Consider the following 21,317-nt stretch of genomic DNA (forward strand, 5'->3'; position numbering starts at 1 on the left):
CGCGCGTGCGCAGTCGCGGGGCGCGGGGGGGGGCGGGGGAGGTGGCCGCCGCTGCGCCCGCGGCCGCCATTTTGTTGCTGTGGCTCTCGGGAGCGGGGCAGGGCTCGGCGGCCCCGGCGGCGCGGCGCTCCCGGGCGGTGTGCGGCTCGGCGCGGCCGCGGGGCTCGGTGCGGAGCGGCGGGGACGCGGGGCCGGCCGCGCGCCGGGGCCAGGGCTGAGCGGAGGCGCCGCGAGCCGCCCTCGCCGCGCTCGGCCGGGCCCGCGCCCGGAGCCGGCTGGGCCCGCGCGGCGGCCCCGGAGCAGGCCGGCGGCCCGGAGGATGTTGCGGGCCCGCGGCCGCGAGGAAGGCGCGGGCGCGGGCCTGTAGGCGCGCGGTGAGCCCGAGGCCCGGCCGGCGCGCAGCCGCCGCGGGCGGGGCGCCCCCAGCGCCGGCGAGAGCGGCCCGCCCGGCCCCCCGCGCGCCGCCCGCCATGTCCTCCGCCAGGTTCGACTCCTCGGACCGCTCGGCCTGGTACATGGGGCCCGTGTCCCGCCAGGAGGCGCAGACGCGGCTCCAGGGCCAGCGCCACGGCGTGTTCCTCGTCCGCGACTCGTCCACCTGCCCGGGGGACTACGTGCTGTCCGTGTCCGAGAACTCGCGGGTGTCCCACTACATCATCAACTCGCTGCCCAACCGCCGCTTCAAGATCGGGGACCAGGAGTTCGAGCACCTGCCGGCGCTGCTGGAGTTCTACAAGATCCACTACCTGGACACCACCACGCTCATCGAGCCGGCGCCCAGGTGCGCGGGGCCGCGGGGCTCGGCGCGGCGGCGCCGGCCGGGGGCGCCGTGGGTGAGGGCGGTGCGTCGGGCCCGGCAGCTCGCGCTGCGGGCGCCCAGTTGGAAAAGGGGCGCTTTCTGCCCTTCGTCGCGTCCTCGGTGCAAATTACCTGCTGAAGCAGGGCGTTGCTCCCGGTCTTGCAGCCGGTTTGGGGCCACGGGTTGAGACTCTGAAGCTAGTCTTCGGCTCCCCGCCCCGCGGGCCCCTCCCTGCCCCCCGCCCTCCCGAGTTTGCACCGCTTTCAGGGTCTCTGAGCTCCGGGGTTGGACCTCCCGGACGGCAGCCTTTGGAAACTCTAGAGATGGAAATGCCTTCGCAGGTAGAAACGAAATGCCTTTACCTGTGAAATATCAGGGCCATATATTGATAGCCTGGTGCCAGGGTTGAAATAAGCCAGGCGTCTGTTTTATAACACATTAACTGAAAATACTGTAGAAGAGGTCGGCTTGAACGAGGAATTTTTTTTTTTTAATAGATTTCCCCCAAGCTGGGCCTTTAATGGACTGGAAATCCATTTGGTTAAATTCCAAGGTGGAATGAGTCTAGACTGTTACTAAGAGGAAATTTTGAATGACACTCCACTGAAGATTCTACGCTAGTTGAATTTCAGATGTCCTTTTTGTACTGAGTTGCATGACTTAGTATCTATTTTAAAATAACCCAGAGTGACACTGAGCATTGGGCATCCCTTTTCATTTGGGCTTCATTATTGGCCTTAATATTTTGCTCGAGGCTTCTTTTGTGCAGATTATGCAAAACTTGAGCTAAAGAGATGGCGTAGGGTTTTAAAAATAAAAGGTATTGATCTTTTCAAGCGTCTGCTTAGAAAGGACAGGGTGCTAATACAGGTTTTTTTCAGGGTGAGATGGTTCTGACTTGATAGATCTGCTGACAAGATAGTAGTCTCAGCTCTGAACATGAGAAGCTGTCGTATTAAAGGGGGACGCACTGGATGCTTCTGTGGACTAGAGGTAGAGAAGAATGAAGCCCTCGCGGTGTAATGACCAGGAGGTTAACTGCTGAGCTAAATGGACTTTAAAAGCTGGGAGACAGGGATTATAAATCAGATACTGCGTAACAAAGGCCTAGCCGCGGCGAGTCTGACTGGCGAGGCCTCCAGGTCCCCGAAGAGCCTGGGAGCTAGAGGCAGCGCTCAGCACAGTGTGATTCCAGCGTGAGAGGCTGGGGGCTCTCGGCTCCCGCAGTGGTGAGGCTTCAGCTGCGTTCGCGTAACTGGCTCTTCTGGCTTGTGAAGGTGACTGAGCGCTCTCTCGGGCACTGACTGGGCCTCGCCGCGCGCCTCAGTGCAGCCGTGAGGGAGGGACTCGAGCCCCTCTGGGTGGAGAGAAAGGGGCGCGGCCCTGGCTTCCCAGTGCCCGCAGCCGCCACCCCCAGCTTTCCCTTCGTGCTGCTTCCCAGATGCCCGTCCTCACCCTCTCCCGCCGCCTCCAGGGAGCCCGCGCTACACGCCCACTCGCGCCGGAGGACCTTTGCTCGGGCCCCACCCGCCCCTCACCGGGCGCGCCTCCCTGCCCTTGGGGCCTTTCCCTGGCGCTGCCCCCGCCTCCAGTTGAGCTTTGCTGTTTCTCCGCCCGCTGCCCCGGGCGTCCCGCTGCCGTCGAGTTTTCCTTCCCCTGGTGTCTCCGAGGGCTGCCGCTGCCCCAGTTGAATGAGATCCTGGCAGGATTCACTTGGTCACACTGAACCTGGATCGCCTCTCCCGGAGCCAGAAACCCGCGGATCTGTGTGATGCGCTTATTACTCAGCTAGTGTAGAAGACAAGGCCGGGCCAGCTTTGGCCAAAGGCAAAAATCAGGGCCGTGTGCTTCCACGCCCCAGGCAGGATGGATGAAGTGGTTAGGCTCTTTCAGGCCTCAGAACCGAGCTCCTGAAGCCAGAGCTTCTGCGCTTTGGCTAATAGTTATTTTTTGGGGTTCATTTTGCTCAGTAAAAAGTGACGACTTACTGGCTTCCTCAGAATTTAAGGACTGATCTCTTTTTTTTGTTGGGGGAGTAGCTTTTTTTTTTTGGCCGTGCAGCGTGTGGGAGCCAAAGTCCCTGGCCAGGGACCAAAACTGAGCCCTTGGCAGTGGCAGCTGGGGTCTCAACCTCTGCACCACAGGGACGCCCCCTTAACTTCACAGTGTACGTCCTTGTCCAGACATTACAGGAGAGTTAATCCCAGGGATGCGTACTGGGAGAGAGGGGTGACGTGCTTTCTCCATCATGGGCCTTAGATGTCAGTGAGGAGACAGGCTGGAAAGTAGAGATTTAAGTAAAAGACAGCATTGGTCGGTGTGAAGAAAGTCCACGTGGGCAGGGGGTCTAGCAGGCGGGGCTGACCTGAGGCAGGAGGGTCAGAGCAGGGCTGAAGCCAAGAGGGCGCCCAGGGTGGGGAGCCAGCCGCGCCAGGGCCGTGGCTCTGCAGAGGCAGCTTGAATCGGCTGCTCAGAGGAAGGAAGTGGGGTGCCAGGGGGGAGTTTGCAGTCAGGAAGTGACCTGGGCCATTATTGCAATCCAGGTCACGGTGATGACGATTGGTGAGCTGTCCGTCCGTCCGTGCGTCCATCTGTAGTAGAGACGTTCCGCAGGCTGACTGGCAGGGCTGACGGACGGCTGTGGTTTGAAGACGGTTGCTGATGGGAGGGGAACGGAGAGGAGGAAGGAAGAGGCAGATGACTTGGTGTGTTTGCAGCTGCCTGTCCTCTGGGTTGTCTTGTTAATTTTGCCTTTTGAGTTGCACTATTCAGTCCTGTCTTGGATCTTACATTTAAGGTGTGTCAGTGGCTTCTGGTTTTCCAATGACAGATTTTAAAGGATTCTTTTTCCGCACACGGGTGCAGCTTGTAGGCTGAAGCTTGTTGCATAAACAGACACTTCACCTCCATCTTACTTGAGTGTGAACACTTCCAAGATTCTGTTAAGTTCTGTTCAGTGTTAGGTAAGTGCTCCTGGGTTTTTCTTTCCGTTTTAATAGAGGCTGTTTCCAGTTTAACAGCAGGGTCCAGTTTCTGAGTGGGTTCAGTTTAGAGACAGTACATTTTCCCGGGTCTAGAAAATTGGAAGTGTGCTTTGCGTAGGTCGCTTCTCTTATGAAGTTTCCGGTTCCAGCTCGTGTAGCTGTGTGATGACTGGGAGGAGGGTCGTGAGGAGCAAAGATGGGAAAAACAGAGGCGAGTTGGCTCATAGAGGCACCTCCCCACCCCCACCCCCCTGTTTTGTTGCTCGATAGATATTGCTGAGAGCACGCTCTGGTGGTACAGATCTGATGTTGCTCAGCACTCCCTGTCAGGCTCTTCTGGAGCTTCCTGGATGCTGACTTTAAAGACCGCGTCCTCTGATACAGGCAGCAGCTGTGCGAGGGCCAGAAAGGATGCCCAACCTCACCTGAGCGCCTGCCCAGAGGGGACGCTCACGGCCGCCAGGCAGAGGCCACGCCTTCTCCCACGGCCGCAACCTGGGTGTTTAAGGGGGCATTTGGGCTCGTAATTAGGAGTAGCAGGTAGGAGAGGAGCGGTAGCTGATTTCAGTTGACATAGAATTCGGCACTATGGGTAACCTTTGAGTCTCTTCTTACCGGTAGCTTAAATCCCCTGAGTTCAGTTTAGATGGGAACAGAACTGTTGTGACGCTGGATGGAACCTCAGCCAGGCGGGAGTTCTGTCCCCGTGGCGCCTGAGTGCTGACAGCCGTCTGACCTGTGACCCTTCTCTCGTTTGAGACTTGGATTCAGAGGACGTTTTATAGAAGAATGATTCTCTTGATCTGAACTGTTGGACTGGATTATTTTTGAGGTTCACTCGGGCAACAACGTTTTCCTTCTGATAAGTAAAAGGAGGCAGTGCTCTGTTAGTGGGAGTCCAGATAGGGCCTCCCCAGCGAGGTGGGGCCGCTAGTCGGGGATGCTGGCGGCGCAGAGACGAAGGGGCCCGGCAGCAAGCCCGGTGGCACACGGGGTTTCCTTGTCTGTGGAACAGACTTACCGGGGCCTGGGGGAGAGGCTTCCCTGTGTCTGTGGCGGTTTAGTTTCAGCAGGAATCTCAGTGTGTTGAGGCCTCCTCCGTCCCAGAGCGCGAGACTGGACTCCAGCCTCGTCATGGAAGTAGACCGTGACCTTGCCGCCGAGCTCAGCTCCCTGAGGGTGCCGCGGATGGCCGGCCGGGGGTCAGGCAGGGCCTGGAGGAAAAGGTGCTCTGTGGGGAGTGGCTCTTGAAGGGTGAGGGCTGCTGTGGGAGGTGGAAGGGCAGCTGTGGTTGCTGCGAACGAGGCGCCGCCGCAGGCTTGAAGGGAGCACGCTCAGCTGTGACAGGCCTCCTGCGTTTGGTACCTGCGTCCAGCGGTGGGAGCGTTCCAGAGTCTTTAAGAAGAGGGTTGTCGCGGTCAGCCTGCTCCGAGGTGGGCCGGGGTGGGGCGAGTCTGGAGTGCGGCGTGGATTAAGGGCTGTCACGGGAGAAGGGAGCGTGAGAAGCTGGACTGAGGTCTCCTGCGTGGGGAGTCCGGGAGGAAGCCGCTGGGGCGCCCTGCTCTGGGCAGTTTCCTGGAGGTGAGGCGAGAGGTGTGGCCTCAGGCTGATGGGACGGCGCCTCAGGTGAGAGATGCGAGGCAGGGCTGGGGCAGGGACACGGGTCTGCAGCAGGGGGCCGGCCAGGGCTCCAGCTAAATAGACAGATTTGGGTCTGAGCCCAGGTGGAAGCGGCAGAGCCCGCAGAAGAGCTGGGGGCGCAGAGTGAGGGCCCGGGGGGCGGGGGCGGGATGTGGGGGTCCAGCCCGGAGCGCTCTGACTGCACGGCCGTGTCGCCAGTCTCCCTGGGATGGGTGCTTGTACGTTGCTCTGTTTTCCACCTTTTTGCTGTGGAATCTTTCATACGGCCGCAGGGGGTCTCGGTCTCCGTGTCCGTCACCCCGGGGCCTTTGAAAATCTGTCCTGCCAGTTGATGGCTTCGCTTTGTTTTTTGAATTTGAAGCCGCTCAGTCGTGTCCGACTCTTTGCGACCCCGTGGACTGTAGCCTACCAGGTTTCTTTGTCCATGGGATTCTCCAGGCAAGAATACTGAAGTGGGTTGCTATTTCCTTCTCCAGGGGACCTTCCCCATCCAGGGATCGAACCCGGGTCTCCCACATTGGAGGCAGATGCTTTAACCTCTGAGCCACCAGGGATGTTGTTAGAGCTGAAGATGCCTGAGTGGGTTTTTTTGCCGTGCAGCTTTTGCCTGGAGGCGGCGGCCGCCCCGCAGTCGCTCGAGGCACGTGCTCCGGCCTTCGCAGGGAGCTGCGGTCTGCGCCTGGGCCCCTGTGTGTGCTGGGCACCGCGTACGGTCCTGGTCACGGGACAGATTACGAAAGGACGGGGTGCAGGGGCTGGTTCCGCTGCAGTTTCCTGGTTCTCGGGGTCTGTGGCGTTCCCGGCGTCTGAGCCCGCTGTGAGCGGCGACACCTCCTCGGGGAAGGGCCTGCTGGTCAGATTTGTGGGCCCTGAAGCTGTCCCGGCCCGCCCGCTCGGACCAGCCGTGGGCCTGCAGGCTGTGGTTTGTGGAGCCCTCTGCCACACTGATGGATTTTGTGTAGTGTATTGGCGCTAAGAGCCTTCGTGCACTTGCTTAAGGGTTCTGTGAAAAGCTCTGGCAAGACCACAGGTAGCTGGTGGACTCACGGGGCACTGGCCCCTTGCAGCAGTGCGGGGAGGGCCTGGCCGGCTGGCCCAGGACCAGCCAGCCAGCAGCTGTGGGGAGCCCGCAGGGGCGCCTCTGGACCCTCGGTCTGCAGCCTCTTCCCGGTGGAGAACCAGCACCTTTGTAAGCCCGTCTTCCACAAGGTCTTCTCGCGCTCAGTCGGGTCTGACTCTGCGCAACCCCGTGGACTGCAGCCCGCCAGGCGTCTCTGCTCATGGCCTTCTGCAGGCAGGAGTGCTGGAGTGGGCTGGCGTCTCCTTCTCCGGGGGCCTTCCCGACGCAGGGACCCGGCGCACGTCTGGTGCGTCTCCTGCGGTGCGGACGGGCTCTTCACCGCCGGCCGCCGGGGGCGAGTGTTTGTGCGGCACCGCTTGCCTGTCCCCTGACCCTTAGCGAAGCTTGACCCCGTCCGCCCCGGCCGCGGCATGGATGGCGTGTGCGCTCCTTTCCCCTCCAGTCTGCCAGGGTGGCGTTTGCAGTCTTGGGAGCAGGAGCCTGTCTGTCCCCTGAGCTCTGAGTAGAGCCAGCGGGTCCCTGGGTAGATGGATGTCTTAGTGCCAGCCTCGCTGAAGCTGCTCTGGCGTCCTCAGGCCCTGTGCTGTGGGACTCCCTGCTTCTCCCTTTGAACTGTGTAGACAGTGAAAACCTCAGCGCGTCTGCCCCGGAGCCGAGCGCTCTTGGTAAAGTCGCTGAGGTTTGGTGAAAACTTTCACAGAACCTCTGGCCCTTGAGATAGGAGCAGGGGTGTGCGCTGGGGGCTCGGGGCCGGTCAGGGGCTGCCGTGGGCTTGGCACAGCGCTCATTCGGGCGCTGCGGCCGGCAGGAGTGAGGGCTCTGGGGCCCCGTGCCAGGCGCACCCACCCGAGGGCCCCGTGAGGAGGCCTCAGCCCGCACCGCAGCGAGGGTGTCAGCGCCTCCTCGCCGAGGCTGCTCCTGCCGCGCTCTCGGAGGCGTTGGCGCTAAGCAGTTCCCCCTCAGTTGTCAGGTTCTCAAGGAATGAGGCCTTGGAGGTGTTTCATCAGGCTGCTCGCCGCCACCGCCAGGCGTCCTGACTGCTGTGCGCCCACCGTTCACATGAGAAAGACCTGCGTTCTGCCAGATGACTGCGCTCTGGAGGGTGGTGTGGCCGAGTGTCCGAGGCCCCTGAGAACGTTGGTGTATTTAATGCGGGGACGCAATCCAGGGAGATGACGCGTGGGAGTGTGTGGTGGTGTCATAGACGGTGACAGGACCGTCGGGACGCGGGGGCTCGCTCGCAGCAGGCACCCGAGGGCAGGCGCGGTGGAGGGGCCGCGCTGCAGGAAGGCCGCCCCAGCAGACGCGGGCGGGGACGGTGGCCGGTGGGCGGGGCGACTGGCCTCCTTAGGGCAGCGGCCGGGGACTTGTTCTCTTTCGTTTTCCTTTTTTTTTTTTTTTTTTTTTGCTGTTGTAACATGTTGACCCTTTTTTTTTTTTTAAAGGAAACGTTTCTGTAAACTAGAATGGTTCAGTGCAGGAGGCCATGTTGTGATGTTGTCCTGCGAAACAGCTTTTCAGGTCATTGACTTAGGGAGAAAGGGAAAGGCCGCCCCCTGCGGGGAACACACAGCCAGTCGGTGGGTCAGCAGCGTGTCCTGTCCTAGCTCTTGCCCCAGCTCAGAGACAGCTGTGCAGGCTGCGCCCCGGAGAGGTGGAGACGCCGGGGGAAGTTTCTCAAGTAGCTTGGGCTTCAGCAAAGCTGCGGGGGGGGGAGGGGGGCAGTTGCTCACGGCGAAATAGTTTTTCCCCAAACATCATGTATTTGCAACTTTCCAGACACGCTTTGGGTGGAAGGAGACCTCCAAGTTTCTCCTGAGGAAGGGGCGCTCCAGGAGGGGGCAGAAGGAGGGGGCAGCTTTTCTGACCCACCCCAGGGGCTTCCTGCCTGCGGTGCTGGCTCCCAGGAGCTCTGAGCCGGCCAGGGCCGCGGTGCTCAGCGCAGGGCACACGCCTCTGAGCCTGTCTGTGAAAACGTGGGGCTCGGATGGTGATTGCCATACGAGATGCAGTAGGCTGGTGGTTTTTCTTTGTTTTCCTTTTTCTGTAACGCAAGCGCAGACTCCCTTTTCCCGCTTTTGTATTTTGAGGGGCCTGAAGGGCCCTGTCATCTTCTCTCTGGGTGCCTGGGGAAGCGTGCAGGACGCCAGCCCTAGGTGAGGACCAAGAGGAGTGTGTGGTGATCGTGACGGGCCTCAGGAAGGCGCAGCTGCACTTAGTCGGGGTTTTTTAAAGGCCAGGCGTCTGCGCGTGTGAACGAGAGGGTCCTGTGAGATACGGGCGGAGGCGCCCTGGTCAGAACGGTCAGGAGTCTCTGCTGCTAGGCTCCAGAGAGCCAGTCAGGGACGGGGCCTTCTCAGTGAGACGCGGGGAGGGGAGGGAGTCGGCAGTCACTCACAAGCTTGGCAGACGCTGGTACGGAGTGAGTCTCCTCTCAGAGCGGTTTTCTCTCCCCCTGCAGGTACCCCAGCCCGCCGGTGGGCTCCATGTCCGCACCCAGCCTGCCCACCGCGGAGGAGAGCCTGGAGTACGTGCGGACTCTGTACGACTTCCCTGGGAACGACGCCGAGGACCTGCCCTTCAAGAAGGGCGAGATCCTGGTGATCGTCGAGAAGCCGGAGGAGCAGTGGTGGAGCGCCCGGAACAAGGACGGCCGGGTGGGCATGATCCCCGTGCCCTACGTGGAGAAGCTCGTGCGGGCCTCGGCCCAGGGCAAGCCCGGGAACAGGAATTCCAACAGCTACGGGGTCCCCGAGCCCGCCCACGCCTACGCACAGCCGCAGACCACGGCGCCCCCGCAGGCCGCCGGCGCCCCCGGGGCCGCGGTCAGCCCCCTGCCGTCCACGCAGAACGGACCTGTCTTTGCAAAAGCAATTCAGAAACGCGTGCCCTGTGCTTACGACAAGACCGCCCTGGCCTTAGAGGTAAAGGCTGCCCGGCTGGGTCTTTGGGGCTTTGACACTTGGGTTTTCTGGGGTTTGGCCGTGGCCCTGGGGGATGTTAGCTCCCCCACTGGGGATGGAACCCAGGCCCTCAGCGACGACAGCGCGGAGTCCGGACCGCCAGGAAGTTTCCTCAGTTTTGTCTGTAATCTTGTCTCTGTAAGGCCAGGACTGCTCATTTAAGGTTACCTGATGGGGATGAGAGCTGGATGCCCATGAAGACCCGCGTGAGGGTCCCGGGCGGCTCCGCGTCCCCCACGGCGGCTGCCTGGCTGGGTTCTGCTTCCAGAGCCTCAGGTGTCCTCCCAGACCAGTTGGTTTTCTTTGCAGTAAGGAAGTGAAATCGCTCAGTCGTGTCTGACTCTGTGACCCCGTGGACTGTAGCCTGTCAGGCTCCTCTGTCCATGGAATTTTCCAGGCAAGAGTACCAGAGTGGGTTGCCATTTCCTTCTCCAGGCAGTAAGGGAAGACAGTGGTTAAGACAGACCCACGCCCTAGAGATGCAGTCAGCACGCAGGCGGGCACACAGCTCCACGTTTCTAGCGTTGCGAGCAGCTGGGAGATGGGGATAAGCGTGGACTCCTCTTCAGCTGGGCGAGGGAAGGATGTTCCAGTGTCTCAGGCTTCAGTTCCTTGAGATTTTGTAAACTGTAACAGCGTGAAAGAGGACTTTAATTTTTTAATCACCAAGTTTTGTTCCTCTGATTGTGAATTGCTTCATAAGAGGACAAAGGCTCTGGCAAGGCGTGATGTATGACTGTGGCTTGTCAAAATACAAAGAGCTGTGTGTTGGGGGGGCTAACCTGCAGGAGGAAGCAGTTTGGTGAGACGTCGGTGCGCCCAGGGAACCCCGTGTGAGCGCGGACCCCGTGGCGGGCCTGCGGGCGCCTGTCCTAGAATTGAGGTTTGGAGCTGCGGCTCCTCGCGCCTTCGTTGGCTGGTAGCTCGTGAACCCCTGCAGTGTGAGAGTCGTCGTGTGGTCACGTGCGCGTGTGGAGGCCCTGAGAGGCAGCTCCTGCAGAGCCGTGCGCGCGCCCCGAGGCCGCCGTGGGGCAGGTGGCCTGCTGCTTCCTCGCAGCCTGCCCGCAGGTTTGGTGGGAGCCCTGGTTTTCCTGCTTTTTCTCACTGGTTATCCTGAGGTGTCTTGGACCAAGAGTTACCCAGTGAACTTCGCCTGGAGGCTTGGTTCGGAGCCCGAGGTGACTTCTCTGTCTCATGCTGGCCCAAAGGGAAGAGCCCCGCGGCGGGGGAGCCCTGGGCCCTCTGACACGTCCCAGGAAGGGCCGGACAGGAGGCAGGGAGGCCCCCACTGCCCGGGCCGGGCCGACAGGCCGCTGGCTTCTATAAGGGTTCAGGCTCTGGGAGCACCCCCAGCCCCCTAGGGGAGCCGGGAGCTAGGTTCAGGGTTGTGTGGTGCAGCGGGCCATCGGCACACACAGGGGTGAGCGGGAGTCCGGGCTCCCAGTCAGGATGCCAGGCCACTAAAGGAAGTCAGGAGCTGGGTTCTCACCTGAGCCAGGGCTTAAAGCCACACTCCCTTGAGGGCGTCTGCCTGTTGGCCTCTGACTGGAAGGCGTGCAGTGTAGAAACCCCATCCCCCCTGTTCGTGGGGTAGGGGGTTGCAGAGGGGGCCGCTCGCAGCTGGAGGAGTGGACGCGTAGACGGGCCCTGGGGAGACCAGGGTGGGGAGAAGGAAGCTCGTTGTGAGACCACCTGTGTTCACAGCCGTGTCGCCGCTCCTGCAGCCTCGGGCCCCAGAGACAGGCCTGCACGCCCCAGGCTCCCGGTGACGCCGCCCGCCCGGTCGGCCGCCTTCGCGAATCCACCCAGAGGGCGTCGTGGACCAGGAAGGGGCCCTTTGCCAGATCCCACTGCTCTGTGTGTTTACGCGGGGCTCTGGGCCGGGCCGTAAAGAAGCGTTCTGGGAGCTACCTTATCTTCTAAAGCTGGTGCCTGTCTTGGACCCTCTTGAGGCGCTTACAATTAGGCTACCAGGAAAGACGTTAAAATTAAAATACGGAAGGTGAGACACGTAGGACGGAAAGTGCCGGATGGACGCAGCGCTGCTCCCTTTGAGCTGCTGTGGCGGGGCTGCGGGTGAATTTCACTGCCGGAATTAGTTCACGCTTTTTCTGTGAAACTTGACTCTGAAAGAACATTCCTGCCCGTAAAGCACTGTCTTAAGCGAAGGCTTTCATCAGACCCTTGGTTCTGTTGCCCCTTGGGATTCAGTCTGAAGCGGGACCTCCCATGCCTGGTGGAGCAGGGCTGGAAGGGCTCAGGGAAACAGGGTTGGCCTTTCCGAAGAAGGATTCTTGGGGGAAGAGAGCGTTTGGAACAAGGGCCCCGGGGCCGCTGCAGGCTCACCGGAAGCCCGAGTTGTGTCCTCTGACCCAGCGGCTGCCCCGGGTGTGGTCTCGGGCACGCCTCTTACAGCTCCAAGCAGAACGGTGCACGGTGGTTCCTTACTCAGCCAGTCATGCGTCCCAGCTCTGAGGGGTGCCTTACAGTGTAGGGTCCTGCCACCAAGGAGCTTGCCCCTGTCGGAAGTCTGGAGGCAGGAGCCAGCTGTGGGTGAGTGAGCTGATGATATGGAGTCGGCCCGGGAGACGGAGGGAGCAGCTGGGAAGGTGGGGGTGTGGTCCGGGAGGGCTTCCTGCAGGAGGTGACCCTTGAACTGAGTTCTGAAGCGTGACTAGAAGCTGACTGGGTGAAGTGGGACGAGGCATTCCTGGCAGAGCAGGAGCTTGCAGGAACAGGAGGACGCACCTGCGTGGCTGCAGCTTGGGGGGAGTGCTGGGTGTTGGGCCAAAGACAGACGCCTGGACGCGGCTGCCGCTGTGTCACAGGGCCAGGCTGATGAGGTGGAGACCTTGGGAAGCCTGCCGACAGACAGCTTACCTTTTTCCTGATTGATTTTAAGTAACTGGGGGCAGACGCTAGAGATACCAGTCTCACACACTCGTAGTCCAGCTTTCCTGACCTGAAACGAGAGGGAAGAGATCTTCCAGCCCCGCAGAGCTGGGCTTGGCTTGGGTGCACTCGGCGTGTCCGGGTCTGAACGGGCCTCAGGGAGTGGTGGCGGGAGGGGTAGGGGCTGCGGTCCGCGGGGGCCCCCGGACGGAGCGGGGCCACGGCGCTGATGGGCCCCCAGGAGGGCTTGGCGCGTGCCCGTCTGCCTGGGGCTGCGGTCCCCACAGCGGCCCTCGGCCTCACCGTGGACTCCTCTGGACCTCCGTCCGACAGCAGGGGCTCACCAGGTGCTCGGGGGGTACAGGGGCCGGTCCTCGAGGAGCCCGGGACAGTCTCGTGGCACCGGCTCTGCCCGTGTGGACGGTCCGGAGGCCCCCACCTGGAGAACAGCTCCCTCTGTTCCTGCCTCGCCAGGGGTTCGGACCTCAGTGTGTTCCCTCCAGCTGTCCCTCTTGAGGGCTGCGGTCTTGAGTCCTGGTGGTGTCGTGCGGCTTCATATTAACTGCAGGTTTCACAGACATGTGACCCATGGCCTCCTCTGCGCCCCTCCTGATCAGAGCCCGTCTCTAGGAAGGGACAGGGAGCTCTGTGTGGTGCAGCTTGGCCCTGGCTGAGCGCATGCAGCCTTCCAGACCCATCTCCCCTAAATCCTCATAAACCACCTGTTTGCTAATTGTGTCCAGAACTTTGTCCAGGTGTGGTCTCAAGCTCACTGTGAATGTTTTATAGACTTTGCCATCATCCCTGTTGCCGCAAAAACCGAGAGAGTTGACGCTCGGTCAGGACGCCAGGGTCCCGCGACGTAATTCTCTGTGGCAGGTGGCCTGCACGGGCCTGTGCTGCCTGCCAGCGGGCTCCGTCAGCCCGTGGCCGCCCGTCCTTGTCGGCAGAAGGACGCCCTTCGTCGGGCGCTCTCCGCAGGCTCACCTGCGTGCCCGGGAGGCCTGCTCTCGCTCCCCTCGGGCCCTCTCAGTTGCTGTGTTGGCATCTCTTGGGTTGTCTGCCCCCATTTGAAAACCCCTCAACGCTGGACTGCGTCTGGTCTCAGCACCTTCTGAGTTGGCCTTTCTGTGTCCAAGGCCCGGGTGCCGTTCCTGTGCGCCCAGGGACGCGGGTCTGCGGCGGGAGGCCCGTCAGGCATCTCAGCACAGCCCCCGCCGCGGCGGCCTGGCGGGGTGCCCCCGGGTGCCCCCTGCACCCTCTCACTGACGTTGAGTCGTGGTCCTTCCCAGCATCTGGCTTTAGGGACCCGCCTCTGAGGCAGCAGTCTCTCCGGGCATAGCGTTTTCTCCCTGGGCTGTGAACTGCAGAAGAGTGCTCCTCTCTTCACATGTGAGCGGGGTGAGAGGCCGTGGAATCGGGGCCCTGCTGCAGGCCACACAGACTGCTCACCGTGCGGGCCGCAGTCTCCGTCTGTGGCCGCAGCTGTTGTGCAGGGGCTTCAGGGGCCTGTGCCGCACACAAGGTCGGGGCACACGAGGTCAGGGGCACACGAGGGCATGCTTGCCGCCGCCCTGCTTCATGCACTTGGAGCTGGAGCTTGGCGGTCTCGTGGTGGGTACGGGGCAGAGCCAGGACTCAGCCCGCGGTGTTTCTCTCAGCAGCTTTACTGAGGTGAAACCCATGCATCTTAGTTTACCCACGTAGCGTGCACAGCCCGTTGGGCTTCGGCATGTTACATCGCTCATCCTTTTACTGAGTTGCAAAGATCCCCTGGAGAAGGAAATGGCAACCCACTCCCACATTCTTGCCTGGGAAATCCCACCGACAGAGGCGTCTGGCGGGCTACCGTCCGTGGGGGTCGCAAGAGTCGGACACGACTGAACACACACACTGCGTAACAGGCTGCCGGTGTTAAGGGTGCAGTTCGGCGGCATTGGCCGTGCAGCCGCCACCACTGTCTGTCCCGAAACCTTTTCAGTGCCCCAGACAGAAACTCTGTAACCGTCGGGCAGGAATGCCCCACCCGTGTCCTTCACCCTGGCAGCCTCCGGCCCACCTTCTGTTCTGTGGGTCTGCCAGTTCCTCATGGCAGTGGGGCCTCTGCCTTTGCATCTGCCTCATTTCACAGAGGTTCGAGTCGCAGCGAGTGTGCTCATTCTCTCTGTGGCCCAGCACGAGGCTCTGTGCAGACGGCACGCGGTGTGTGCCCGTTCACGAGACCACGGTCATGAGCGTCGGTCCTGCCTTCCTCTTGTGAGGACGGCGCGATGGACGCTTCTGTGCACCGTTTTTTCTGTGAATACCTGTTTCCAGTTCTCCAGTGAAAGTCGTTCAGTCCTGTCCAACTCTTTGTGACCCCATGGACTGTAGCCCTCCAGGCCCCCTCTGTCCGTGGGATTCTCCAGGCAAGAAGACTGCGTTGGGTTGCTATTCCCTCTTCCAGGGAATCTTCCTGACCCAGGGATGGAACCTGGGTCTCCAGCGTTGCAAGCGGATTCTTTACCGCCTGAGCCTGCGGGGAAGGCCTGGCCGTTCTCCAGGGAATCTGCCCAGCAGGCATTGCTGGGTTGCTGAGGTCAGCCAGACTGTTTGCCGCAGCGGCCTCCAGCCCCATAAGCAGTTGGCCGGGGTTGCAGTCCAGCCTCAGCAGCACCTGTTGCTCTCCTCCTTTTGAGAGTCACCACAGCCGCCCGGAGGGCTGTGAAGTGGCAGCTCGTGGCAGTGACTTTCCGACTCTCAGTCACCGGCAGGCTCTTTCCCTGGGCCTCTTGGTGATTTTCCTATCTTCTCTGGGAAGATGGAGGTCAGGACCTTTGCTCATTTTTAAATCGGTCTGTTTGCGTTTTGTTGTTGGGCTGTAGGAGCTCTTCATACGTTGGGAGGGTCTGCAGTTAGCGTCCCTGCGCAGCGCGCTTCTCGTCTGAGACGCCCTGCGTCTGTTTGAACACGGTTGCTGCATTGTGAGCCTTGGATGTGCAGTAACGCAGATGGCTGTTTCAGAGGCGCCCTCCCACCCGTGGGTCCGCCTTTCTCAGAGCCCAGTACCTGCCCACCTGGGGCCCTGTGCTCAGGCGCCGTGGCGGAGGGGCTCCTCACTCCACCTGGCAGCCCTGGGCCCTTGGTCACTTGAGGCCAGCAGCCAGCTGGCTCGCCCAGTAGCTTTAGCAGGAGGTGCCTTTTCCCAAATGAAATCATACAAGGTGGTTTCGTAAAAAGCTGGGAACCACCGGAATGAAGAAGGCAGTCGAGGGGGGTGCCTATTACAGGGGCCAGAGAACATTGGAAACGCCATGAGCAATCGATGCGTCCTCGCGCTCGTCCCACCACCAGCTCGTTTTGGAGTGTCCTCGGGGCGAGCGATGTGTCCCGCCCTTGGCCCTGCTCTTCGGGGGCCTTCCGTCAGACATGGGGCAGATGGATCCGGTGAGCAGCCAGCCAAGCAGGAGCACCCACGCCTGCCTCAAGAGGCTTCATACACGAGGCTGAAGCCCCGCCTGACCCCCGCACCTCCTCGCAGCCTGTGGGCCTGTGGCCGACAGGGGTGCCCACCAGAGAGCTGCTACCCCGACGGCAGAGCAGCCCCGTGGCTCCTGGCCGCTGGCAGAGGGGTTCCTGCTGGCAGCCGTGCCTTTCCCCGGAGCAGGCTGCCAGAGGGCTTTGCGCTTCCTGTGTGGGCTGAGCTGTTCTGAGAGCCGGGTGGTGGGTGTCCCCTGGCAGCGGCAGCCAGGCCGGGCAGGGGCCGCGTCAGAGCCCGTTCTGGGGGCTGCACACGCTCGCAGTCCCCACCGTAGCGCCCGGGAGACAGCAAGTCCTGAAAACAGAGTCACCCCTTCAGTGGCGCCGTCTGTGGGTGTGGCTTTCGGAGGAAGCACTAACTCTGTCCCCCTTCTCCCCGGCAGGTGGGTGACATCGTGAAGGTCACGAGGATGAACATCAACGGCCAGTGGGAGGGCGAGGTGAACGGGCGCAAAGGGCTCTTCCCCTTCACGCACGTCAAGATCATCGACCCCCAGAACCCGGACGAGAGCGAGTGACCGCCGCCGCCCCGCACCTGCTGCTCGTCCTGCCCCTCTGTCTCCTCCCGCTGGGGAAGCCCCCCTGGGCAGGCCCCGCACTGCCCGCCTCGGCTTTGCAGCGGCGGCCCCGCCCGGGCGTGCTCAGGGCTGCCCGCAGTGTGTCACAGTTGTGTTGTCTCAGAGTAGCTGATCGTAGAGTCGTTGGGTCATAAACTGGAAACACTGGTGGAGGCACACGGGGGCAAGAAGGTGCCCCCGGCCTGGACGCGCGGCGGCGGGGCTGTGCCCAGGGGCGAGCGGAACGCGGACTCTTCGGGAGAGGGACGCTGCCCTACACTCTCCACGTCTGGCTTTTGGTTTTTCTTTCTTTCCCGCCTCTGTTTGGTTTGGTTCTGGAAGGCTTCGTTAATCAGCCCTGTTTGCTCTGAAGAGGTGTTTAAGTAACAGGTTGGGCTCTGTGATATCAGGGATGCGCCGCTGTCCCCGTGGGGGCAGGAGGGATGGAGCCCCGAGGCAGAGGTCCTCCTGTCTGGAGTTGCCCTCCTGGCCCTGCGTTTCCCCGCTGTGTGCACAGCCTTCCGGACGACATCATCAAAGGCATCAGAGCCGGGGGCTCACCCTGTCTGCCGGCAGAGGAGTGGCCTGTCCGTGAAGGCACCCCTGGACAGTATGGCCCGGGTTTTCTCAGCAGTTGGATTCACTCCGGAGCCTGTCGCCCACTCACCGAGCCCGGCTCTGCCTGGCCTCACGCTCGCCCGGCTGCCTGAGGGCGCAGGTGCTGATGCTGGCTGCCCCCCAGCGTGGCCGAGTCGGGCCCCGGGCCCAGGAGGTGAGCCAGCGCCCACCCTGTGGTCAGTGTCCCCGTCGGATACTCGAGGTCTGTTCACACGATCCATTCACACAATCCCACAGTGCACGGCCGGCCGGGCAGAGCCCCGCCCAGGCCCTGTGGCCTGCGGGCCCCGGTGAAGACAGGCCTCTGCTAGAATCAGCCCCGCCTGGGGTCGCAGCCTGAACAGTCCCGTCCCCCGAGTCTGCTGGGGCCGGGGCGCGACCCCGGGGTCGGGTCATGAGGGTGGGGGCAGTTTCTCCAGGGTCGGAACCAGCTGGCCCCTGCTCTCGGGCTCACTCTCAGCTCTGCGGTCGGGGCTGGCCGGTGCCGCCAGTCTCCCTTGTCTCTGTGGCTTCCTGAGAGGCTGTGCTGGGTGCGTCTTCATCCTGGGTGCCGTGGCTGCTCCGCCCCAGGCTGCCCATCACCACTGCCTCACCCGTGGCCGTGCCAGGACCCCTGCCCTCTTCCTGGGGCTGACAGGTGCTGCGTCCTCACCTGGTGCCCGTCTCCGCGGCTGCCCTGGGGTTCGGAGCCCGAGCGGACTGAGAGCCGCACGCTCTAGACGTGGGCCAAGGCAGGGCCTCTGTGACTCCGACCCCGTTAGCTTTTAATCGGGGAAACACCAAGCACACGGGGGATGGCTGCCGGCCGCGCTCCGGGGCCCTGAAAAGACTGCACAGGAGGAGGCCGGAGTCCTCGGAGGCGCCACCCCTGGAGCCTGCCCTGCGTGTGTCCCTCCGGACTGTGGGTGTCTCAGCAGCTCACCTGGACGTGGCCCTGGGCTCACCCTGGGGCGGGCTCTCCCATGACCCCTGCCCGCCCACTCCCCCTGGAGACACAGCCCAGGAGGGGCCCCCGCGGCCAGGCCGTGTGCTCAGAGGGCGTGAACATCTCACTTGGAAAAGGGATGCTGTCGAGCCAGGGCGTTATAATTTAATCCTTTAATGTCGTGTTCATTAACCTCTTAAAATGAGTCCTGAGTGCTCTCTCACGTGGAGCGCGAGACACCCCAGGTTCCCCCACGGCCTCCGGCGCTGGGGCGGAGGCCCGTGTCTCCGGGGCTGGGTGCGCCCGTGACGGAGGGTCCCCCGAGCCAGGCCAGGGCTCTGCAGGAGGAGCAGCGGCCTTGCCTCTCGACGGCCGTCACTGTGTGTTTTACAGTAACAGCCACACAACACAGACTCTTTGACCTGTAACTTAAAGATCGTAAACTTCAGGCAATAATACTTTCTGTGTAAGCTTTTAAAATTATTTTTGGGGATCATAGCTTGTTTTATTTTGTGCTATAAAATTAACAGTATTAAATGACTTATATTCTTAGAATACATGGAGTGTCTTTTCTTAACAGATCAGTGCCTTTTTATTTTTGTATCCGTTTGCGTTGCTGGTCCCAGCCTCAGACCCTTGTTTCCATGGCCTGTCTGTACATTGTCTCAATAAACGTGCACCGCCGCTGGTGGCCCTGCTCTGTGTCGGTGTCTGCTCACCCCCGCCCCCACCTGCGGAGCAGTGGCCACCTGCTGCTTGCGCTTGGCGCCCAGCCCTGCGGCCCCGGGCCCCGTGATGGTTCTGGGTCCGGCACCCCCAGGGAGCCTGGGCTGAGAGCGTCAGAGCAGGTCTGATGTTCAAGCTGGCCTCGGAGCGTCCCAGGGCAGGGCAGGGACCCGGCTGCCTTTCTTGACTCCCGCGCCTCCCTGTCTGGCCACCAGCTGGGGTTGCGGGGGTCCCGCAGCCCGTGCCATCCCTGCCCCTACTTGTGTGTCAGGAGGGCCCAGTGTCACCAGAAAGGGGTCTCCAGATGCGGGGGTGCCCGGACGTCTCCCGCTCTGCCTCTGGGACCCCTGCTCTGGGCACGGCTCTGGTCCCAGAAGGCAGCAGGTCTCAGAGACGCCCGTGAAGAGTCCTTGAAGCGCGCGAGGGCACGCGGCGCAGGGCTGGGTTTCCCCGTGGCAGGAACCCTCTGCAAGTGGGGCTGCCTCCCCGCAGGCTGGGCAGGCGCCAGGGCCTGGGTCCTGCCACCCCACAGCGGCTCCAGATCCTGGCCCCGCTTGAGGCTCCCTGGCAGGAGGGTGAGGCCCGTGTCCAAATGGGGGCTGCAGAAGTCGGGCATCCTCACCCGTGCCTGCTGTCCGGGGGGACACTCTCAGACCAGTGCCCCAGGCTCCCCGTCTCGGAGCCCAAGGCAGCCTGTGCCCCTGCCTCCCGGCACGGAAACAGCAGAGAACCCACTGTTGAAGCTCAGGTCCCAGGGGGTTGGGCACCCAGGGCTGCCCAGGGCCCGAGGCCAGTGCGTGGAGGGATGGTCTGCCCGGGAGGAGCTGTTGGGGCTGAGCTTTGGCACTGAAGTCAGCAGGGGGCCCCCGCCCCGGGGACTGCACACACCATCTCCCTGTTGCCTGTTTACTGCGGATCTCCCGGGGTTGCACGACGTACAGGCAGGCTTCCCATGTTTTCCCTGCAGAGAGACGGCGTGGGCCGCTGACTCTTCTGTCAGGTCGTGCGCCAGAGCACGCCTCTGTTCTTTCGCTGTGTCGTGGCCCATGAGGTGGGCCTGCTGGCACTGGGGCAGCCGCCGTCTCAGGTGGGCATGCAGGGCCTGTCCAGTCCCCAGCTCTCAGACGCACTGAAGTGCATTCCTCTGAGCGGCGTGTAAGGATTGCCTCAATTTACACTTTATCCAGCAATCTATGTGAATACATTTTACAAATCTTTTGTAGACACCTGACATCGCTGAACAATAAATATTCTATACATTCAGAAAACTAAGATAATGGCATCTGGTCCCATCACTTCATGGCAAATAGATGGGGAAACACTGACAGACTGTTTTGGGGGCCTCTGAACTCAACTGCAGATGGTGACTACAGCCATGAAATTAAAAGATGGTTGCTCCTTGGAAGAAAAGTTTTGACCAACCTAGACAGCATGGTAAAAAGCAGAGACGTTACTTTGCCACCAAAGTCCATCTAGTCAAAGCTGTGGTTTTTCCAGTAGTCATGTATGGATGTGAGACTTGGACTATAAAGAAAGCTGAGCACCAAAGAATTGATGTTTTTGAACTGTGGTGTTGGAGAAGACTCTTTGAGAGTTTTCTTGGACTGCAAGGAGATCCAACCAGTCCGTCCTAAAGGAAATCAGTCCTGAATATTCATTGGAAGGACTGATGCTGAAGCTGAAACTCCAGTACTTGGCCACCTGATGAGAAGAGCTGACTCCTTGGGAAAGACCCTGATGCTAGGAAAGATTGAAGGCAGGAGGAGAAGGGGACGACAGAGGATGAGATGGCTGGATGGCATCACTGACTCGATGGACATGAGTTTGAGTGCGCTCCAGGAGTTGGTGATGGACAGGGAGGCCTGGTGTGCTGCAGTCCATGGGGTCTCGAGGAGTCGGCCACGACTGAGCGCCTGAATGAGCTGGAGCAGCTGGCAACAGTCCATCTGAATGTCTTAGATGCGGGAGTTGCTGCCAGGGTTCTTGTTTTGTTTGTTGGAGGGGTTTTTTTTTTTTTCCTCTTTTGAAATTATTTTAATTTACAAACAGAAAACATCTTTGAAGACAAAAATGAAAAAACATAAAATTCTATGGGGACTGGAATCAGAACTGGTCATCACGAAGCCTGGAGACAGGACAGGGCGCACGGCATGCCAGCATCTCCGGGAGCACCGGGGCTGGGGTGGGGGCCGGCCCCAGCAGGGTGGGGGAGCCCCCAGGGCCCTGGGGGCCCTGGGGCAGGGTTGTGTGAGCCCACCAGTGATGCGGGCAGGGAGGCCGGGCTGCAGCGACCCGAGCAAGCCAGGGGCTCAGAATGAGGCCGGGGCGTGGGGTGGACTCAGGCCAGGTCCCCCAGCCTGGGGACCCCCAGCCTCTGCCTCCTAAGAATAGGTAGCCGAGGGCGCCAGGCCCGCCCGCGTCTCGTCCCTCTCACGCCGGCCGCAGCTCAGATGTTGGCTGTGCTGTATCAGCCCCCCTCTGCACATTCCCCCGCGGCCAGGAAGGCACATGGAGGTCTCCCCATCTGGAAAACGCACCTTAGGCCCCGGCAAGAACCCAAGGCCAGGGAGGGTGCCGCGGGGCTTGGGTCGGCCTCCAGGGGGCGCCGTGCC

At 61.5% G+C, this 21,317-nt stretch overlaps 1 protein-coding gene across 1 annotated transcript; it reads left to right on the forward strand.

Moving 5' to 3' along the window:
- Window positions 1–68: 68 nt before the first annotated feature.
- Window positions 69–18,670, forward strand: CRKL (CRK like proto-oncogene, adaptor protein). Its single transcript, XM_027956885.2, has 3 exons — window positions 69–781; window positions 8,967–9,429; window positions 16,263–18,670. The coding sequence occupies exons 1-3, from the start codon at window positions 471–473 to the stop codon at window positions 16,395–16,397; spliced, it is 909 nt and encodes a 302-aa protein (XP_027812686.1). The 5' UTR covers window positions 69–470; the 3' UTR covers window positions 16,398–18,670.
- The last annotated feature ends 2,647 nt before the right edge of the window (window positions 18,671–21,317 follow it).

The sequence above is a fragment of the Ovis aries genome, chromosome 17, assembly GCF_016772045.2.
Source record: "Ovis aries strain OAR_USU_Benz2616 breed Rambouillet chromosome 17, ARS-UI_Ramb_v3.0, whole genome shotgun sequence".
Classification (NCBI taxonomy): domain Eukaryota; kingdom Metazoa; phylum Chordata; class Mammalia; order Artiodactyla; family Bovidae; genus Ovis; species Ovis aries.

What these genes read in the sequence shown, in the direction of transcription:
- CRKL (XM_027956885.2), top strand. Translation starts at nt 471, where the DNA reads ATGTCCTCCGCCAGGTTCGACTCCTCGGACCGCTCGGCCTGGTACATG. An exon ending in CTCATCGAGCCGGCGCCCAG is followed by an intron (nt 782 to 8,966) that starts GTGCGCGGGGCC and finishes CTCCCCCTGCAG; the next exon opens with GTACCCCAGCCCGCCGGTGG. An exon ending in AGACCGCCCTGGCCTTAGAG is followed by an intron (nt 9,430 to 16,262) that starts GTAAAGGCTGCC and finishes TCTCCCCGGCAG; the next exon opens with GTGGGTGACATCGTGAAGGT.